This window comes from Aulonocara stuartgranti (assembly GCF_965226115.1).
Source record: "Aulonocara stuartgranti genome assembly, chromosome: 15".
In the NCBI taxonomy this organism is placed as follows: domain Eukaryota; kingdom Metazoa; phylum Chordata; class Actinopteri; order Cichliformes; family Cichlidae; genus Aulonocara; species Aulonocara stuartgranti.
In genome coordinates, this window is record NC_138951.1 from 2,394,903 (window position 1) to 2,401,969 (window position 7,067).

Sequence of the window (7,067 nt, forward strand, 5' to 3'; positions counted from 1 at the left end):
ACAGCAACTTTTAGGAAATCAAAAATAAATGAATATATATCATATTTTTTGTTGTTTAAGTGTTTCTATCTTATGCTAAACTGAGCTAATTTAAGCTAACTAGCGCTGCACTGCAGCTCTACATTTACCGTACAATCACGAGAATAATATCAATCTTCTTACGTAACTCTCAGCAAAAAGGAGCAACTAAGCTAATTTCCATACATTAGCTGCACACACACGATATTAAAATATCAAGGTGAAAGGTTGGACGTTTTTCTGCCTGCTGTTAGATTGGCTCAGGTTTGTAAGCCGTAACCTTCGTCTGTCACTACAGATTTTTAGGCCCAAGTTGTTCCGAAGCCAGTCCATTTCCACGACCGTGTGTTTCAGGATGTTGTCTGTGTGGGTTTCTTTCTCCAGTGACCTCTCTGTATTCTGCACCAGTCACATCATGCTTCAATGTGGTGACCACATTAGCGAGGTGATTAGCAGCACCTGTCTTTGCCAGTAGAAAAGCTTGGCTTTCCAGACATGAGAATTCAATCTTTGTCTCATTAGTCTGCAGAAAGTATCGTTTGGTAAACTCCAGGTGGGCTTGCCATATGCCTGTTTTTTCAGCGGAGTAAAATGGCACTTAGGCAGAGTGCCGCAGAGTTGTCCTTCTGGTGGGTTCTTTAGTTTCTTTGAAAATTGGTTTGCGTGACCACTGGCTACACTTCCTCCTCCCTGACCAAGGCTTTTCTTGCCTAGACCAGATGGACGACTGTTGGAAGACAAACTTCTTCCACAACAATAGATCTCGCTGCCCAACGCAGTCGGATGTCGCAGGTCTGCTGAGGGTTCTTTGAGCTTCTTACTGTGGCGTTAACACTGATCTGTTGAGCTACTAGTTCACCTTCAAGTTTAATGCTAATGATGGAAGTCTTATAGGCCATTTGTCATGTGATCAAGTAGTTAAAAGTTAGTTGAAAAAGTCATGATAACTATTATATTCATGTCTGACACAAAGAAATGGAAGTCTTGTTGCCTAGATAACCACTGAATGTATTTGCCACACAGCCATTAATCAGTAAAAGACTTTCTTCACTGAATAAAGTTTGAAGGTAAAAAAAATAAAGTCATTGAATGTCTTTATTTAACCTTTATTTATACACAAAGTCTCATTTACAAGAGAGACCTGTTCAGGCTTCAGGTTCAGATGAAACGGGGGGAAAAAGTGAAATTTAATGACGGTTTCATAAAATAGACACTGAATCATTTTTATCTGCAGCTTTAATTTCAAAATACTAACCCGCTTTGGAAAATGTTGCTTTCTGACATTTGAGACGAACCAATAAAAAAGATCAGCAGATAAATTAGTAACGTAAAAAGATGTGAATTTGTCCCGTTTTTCTCCCTCAAAAAATAGATTTACTTGGTTATTTTAACACTTGAGTTCGAAACAGATGTGCCTTTCAGATTTTCAGATCTGCGGTTTCCCCCTTTGCGTTCCAGCGGCTGCTGTATCAGGCAGGCTGGATTTGGCCGTGCCCAGCGGTCGTTGGTAATTGAATGATTTGCAGCGGCCTTAACTCATTTATGACGCTTTCCTGCTCAATTTAACCTTGCCTCGCTCATCAATATTGCCCCGTTGGCCTCCTCGAATGGACAGTGGATGCTCATCGAGCTGCTCCCGGGTCTTATGGAGGTCGGATCTGAGAGGTTTTTGTTTTTTTAGGAGCTTCTTCTGTTGCTGGCTTTTTTTTTTTCTTTCTTTTTTTTTTATCCCTCCGCTCGTCACTGAAACTGATTCGTGTCTTGCGTGTAACTGATGTTCCATCTGCTCTCTCTTTCAGTTCCTCGAGGTGTGATCCAAAATGGCGCCCGTGTCAGGAGCCAGGCCCTCTTCCCTGTTATCAGACCCTTACCTGTAAGCCCTGTGGGGAGCAGAACCTCGGCCATAAGGTGGGTAAACTTTGCTCCTGCTGCCTTCAAACGTATAATTAACACCAGCGGGGGCTGCACAGACGCATTCCCTCTCCCACAGACACGCCTGCACCTACATGCAGTGGCACAAAGCTCGGGGAGCTCCCAAATTTTCCACTGATAGTTTACATAATTACATCTTTATTGTGCTCGAAAGTCAGAGGCGTTCACACGCTTCCCGCCGTGCACAACGTTTCATCCAGGTGTGTTTATATAATGGCCTCTCGCAGACACACAAACACAAACAGGTTTATTAGAGGGAGAGGCCTCGTGATTCAAAGAACATTGGGAGCATGCACGGACATGCACATCCATCACAGGAGCACGAGAGTATGATGGCCTGCACTGCATAATGAATTAAACATACCCGAAAGGCTCACTAAAGGTTTGCAGTGAATATTTGATCACTGTAAGGGAGTGCATGTTTTTCTTATGAGATATTAATATGCTCACGCTCTCATTCTGGGGGGAGGGGGGGATGTCCGGGGGGACAGGGCACGCTGCTGAAGCTACTTTTTGATTTATGGGTTGTCAGGATTAACCCCCATCCCACGCCGTCCTTTGACGCTTTACAGCGAAAAGTGTCTCCCGACTAATAGAGCAAAATGCGCGTCGCAGTGTAACGAGGACGAACAGTTAAACGGCCTCGCCGCAGAATCGTCACCGTCGAGGCGCTCTGACTTTAGAGTTCGCAAGGTTCTTTATGTGCTGAGCAACCTTCGAGACAATGGGTGCTGCTAAAAATGCACCGTGTCATTGGGGTGGGGGGCGCAAAGGTGGCAATCTGAAAATGAGGCAGCTCGTTTCTGAAAAGGATGGCTGAGTCTTTGTGAAATACGGGCTTTTATCTGACCTCAGAAATATGCGCATGAGGCCCGAGGGAGCTATTTGTGGCTGATAGATTAGAACCTGAACTTTCTTTCTAGTAAAGCAGAGAAGCTTGAGTGTCAGTGGAGTGAAGCAGGTCCAGGCAGGCAGCCCGCCTGGCAGTGTGACAGCACGAGTAACGTTATTCTCTCCCGCTCTGTGTCCTCGATCCATACAGATCATCCCTGGGCGATTATCTAAGCCGAGGACAGGACAGCCCAACCTGCTACTCTCCTCCGCCCTGCGGCGAGGACCTCCAGGACGACCACACTTACAGCACCGCCAAATCCCCCAGCAGGCTGTGCTCCTCCCAGGTCACCTCCCCTTCCTCCCCCGTGGACGACGACGACATTATCGCCGTGGAAATCCAATCAGACGTCAAACCCGAGCCCCGGGAGATCCCACTGGACTCTCACGTCACCACTGCCGCCACCACCACTACCTACATTTCCCAGCAGCCCCCGCGCGGACAGAGACGTAGTTTGGGGGGAGCCGGGACTCTGGCTGGGAGCAGTTTGCCCTGGACCAAAAGCCGAGCGAGAGGCATTAGTGACACGCTGCCGCTGAAGAAGCGGCGCGCGGCGACGGTGGAGAAGCCGCCGGAGAGCGACGACGAGGAGATGAAAGAGGCGGCGGGATCGCTGCTCCACCTGGCGGGGGTTAGAGCCTGCCTCAACAACATCACAAACCGCACCGCCAAGGGCCAGAAGGAGCAGAAAGAGGCCCTGAGAAACTAAGACACACACACATAGAACAAAGCATAGACACACACACAGACGGCTTATAGCTCCAAGCACACACACACAGATTTACACACACACACACACACACACACACACAACTAGGTCAACAGGTAACATTACTACAGCATTAGTCTCAACGGACACTTGTCATCTCCCTCTATCTATCTGCAGGGCATTAGGTGAATCCTACTTATTTGTGGCAATATCAAAAATCTATGTTTTCCTACATGTTCAGCAACACTAAACATCGATGGGTATTTCTCATATGTCTTTGTTGGTTTTTTGTTGTTTAAAAAGGGGATGAAAGCCATAAAAAAAGGAAAAAACAAAAGCACGTTTTGTCACTAATTTGGACGAGCGCGACAAAACCGAGTCACGTTGCCGGGAGGGGGAGGGCGGGAGCTGATGATGGCTGTTTGTCTTACCTGTTTGTTTCTATGTGAATCTGTAGCAATCTTGCAGTGATGCCGGCAAAGGCGGGTCGGCCGCCCGCCGGCATCACTCTCCTACATCCACGAGCACAAATGTGAGACTGTGCCAAAGATAAGCGACCAGGTTGCTTCATGTAGCCGATACGACAGCTGACAAGAAAAAAAACAAACACAAAAAAAGTTCAAAGATGGCGTAGTAGAGCTAACGAGAGAGAGCGAGTGACCTTAAGTGTGGAAATAAATGTAAAACCCAATGTGATATATATTCATGCACTTATTTTACGCCACTTATAATAAAAAGCATCATGGGTAAAGACATGGTTTATTTCAAGAGCACTCATAGTATTTAAGAATAAATATATTAAAATTTAAAAAAAAAAAGGTCATGTTTTATCACCATAGAGACGGATAGTGTGCCGGGTCTGAGGCAATATCTCCTTCATTTTGTTGTTGTTGTTGCATAATGTAAAACCTCCTCCCTCCACCCCCTCGTACTTCTCTCCATTAGACGACGTAGATACCTGGTATAGATATCATAGCTGCCAGTAGCTGCCACCACCTTCCTCTTCATTTGACAAAGAACTATATACATGAACTGTGGGTTTAGGTTTCTGTTTGTGTCTGTTTACCCTCACTCTACCCTCATAAAGATATAAGCAATTTGCCCCTGTGCGGGCAACTCTGTAAAAAGGTTAGAAAATATTTTATTTTTTTCCTTTTTCTTAATTGAAGCAATTTGACCTGCAGGACTTTCTCAGTTATATTGCATGGGTGCTTGTAAATAAGATAAAAAGCAAATCTTTTTTATTCAAAGATCATGTAAGATAAACGATGTATTTAGCATGAAGCATGACTTATTTTCATATAAACCTTGATCCTAGAGGAAAGAAAAAAAAAGTTTTGCCGCCAATTCTTATACCCGTGATTATATTGGAGATTTTCTTTTCTTTTTTTTATTTCGTCTCCTTGTTTTTCTGAGCGGGCTTTCAAAGACACGTCTTCAGGGAGGAAACGTGGGAGATCACTCTGCAATTAGAGGCCCAAAGGACGCCACCTCTGGGCTTCGGGTTCAGGCTTATAACGTAGGCCAGCTGAAACACCTCTTGGGGGGGTGGGCTTACGACAACTTCTGCCTGTACAGTGATTTCTTTTATTTTTTTTTTTATTTAATTGTTTTAGGTGTTCAATGTTAAACCCGGTGTTATCCCAGAACACGTCTGTGGAGTGTGTGCGTTTGTGTGCCCAGGAACACACACCCTTTAACATCGTGCCTGCCTGCCTGCCCTCAGTACCTCTGTTGTCACGACAGAACCTGTCTTTATTTATAACAGTATTGTTTTTACTTTTACTTCAGTGTGTAAATGTACGCGTGTCCTTCCTCTCCATCGGCATTGTTCGGTGTAAATGTTTGAAAGGGGCGTGGGAGACCTTGTAGATGCCCTCATATCTCCAAGAAAAGAAAAAAAAAGACGACATGGGAAGGGGACGTTTCTTTTCTCTGATTTACAGACAGTATTTTTAACCCCAGGTGCATCATGGCTAAAACGGGAATGCGCGCACAAGTATTATCCGACCCTCGTCTGCGTATAAAATAAAGCCGCTTTTTAGGTGAAAACGTAGGCTGGGCTTTGGCTGTAGCAGCAGAGCCAGACGGGGGAGAGGTGGGGTGGGGGTTTGTTTGAGCTGAAGAGACGTTGAACGATCGTCAGCGAGCCAAGCGGGAGGAAAACAAATGCATGCTCCCATCCACCGGCACAGTCTTTCGCCACCTGTAGCATGCATCACTGGCCTTGCATTTTGTGTGGTACCCATAAAGAGAAAAAAGAAAAAAAAAAGGGGGGGGGGGGTAAAGGAGACACTGTTAGTGTTGTCGTTGTGTGCCATCTGTCTGTCGTCTGATGTGTGTCTGAGTGCTCCCGGGTCAAGCACTCTGCTGTATTCGATGTACCAATCCGCCGCTGTGGTGACTAGTAACCGCGTTGAGTTGGCAAGAGGCATGTCGAGGGGGTAGAACGTGTCGCTTTAGCAGCGCACGTTTGTTTTTTGGGGGTTTCTGCCTCGGGCTCACTCTGTGACATGCAGGAAAGAAGATCTGTTCACCTCTGAGTCCTGGTAAAACACATGAACTGTACCTGGACGTATTAAAGCAAAGTGCATCCACTTCACTGCCTGAAAAGCCCCCAAACAGCAAAGTGTTTTCTTTCAAACCTGCCAAACGTACCACAAAAAGCTCCTAGAAGAATAGTTGCCATTATTTTTTTTTTTTTATTATTTGTTGACGTTTTTACGCGCCTTTTAAATTTTCCTGTTTCTTTTTGTTTCTCTCTTTCTCTGACAGACTTATCTATAATACTGCCATTATTTTATTTTTTCCGTGACTGTCTGAGCTGAATATTGGAAAGCCATAGGTTAGAGATGTCAAAATGCAAAACTGTTATTGATCTGTGCGATGTGATGCAGGGTACACCCAGGTGTTGTTTTCTTGTTTTCTTCTTCTTCTTTGTTTTTTTTTCTTTTTCAGTAAATGTTCAGTTTTCTCCTTATTGTGCAAATCATATTGCCAAAGAATGATTTCAAGACCTATTTCATCACTACATGTAAATATCAACGTTGTCCAATACCGTGGCAAAAAATATATAAATGTTGTTTTATTTTGTTTTCCATTTTCTGAGAAACTACAATGATGTTTATGTGATGTATTGTCTTCCAGTTGGTTGCAATAATAAAAAAAAATACGAGTTGCAGAAGCTACGCTTGGCTGTTGTTCTTCAGTGGATATCATGCAAGACAAAAGACAAAAGCATAGTTACAGTCGGAGATATGGACGTCAACTGAAGTGGCACCGCTGTTACTCATCCAGTGGGCAAATCTCACACAGTACTGTGGGACATAAAGTATCAGGCAACCCTAATTTCTTTATATTTCGATAAAGCAATGTGAAATAGGTGCAGCAATTTATGTGCAAACATACATGGAAAAAAATGATTTTGCATAATTCAAACGAGCTCAAAAGTCAATATTTGGAATGACCACCTTTATTTATGGGCCACCAAACTTTGGAAAAGTGCACTATTGCTAA

At 44.3% G+C, this 7,067-nt stretch overlaps 1 protein-coding gene across 2 annotated transcripts in view; it reads left to right on the top strand.

The window, feature by feature from the left end:
• Nucleotides 1-6,735, top strand: part of ches1 (checkpoint suppressor 1) — an 80,138-nt gene extending 73,403 nt beyond the window's left edge. For both annotated transcript variants that reach the window (XM_082506513.1, XM_082506514.1), the window contains exons 5-6: nt 1,818-1,926; nt 2,993-6,735. In XM_082506513.1, coding sequence (XP_082362639.1) covers nt 1,818-1,926; nt 2,993-3,551 — 668 coding nt within the window. In that variant the 3' untranslated portion in view covers nt 3,552-6,735. The remainder of the gene's footprint in view (nt 1-1,817; nt 1,927-2,992) is intronic.
• The last annotated feature ends 332 nt before the right edge of the window (nt 6,736-7,067 follow it).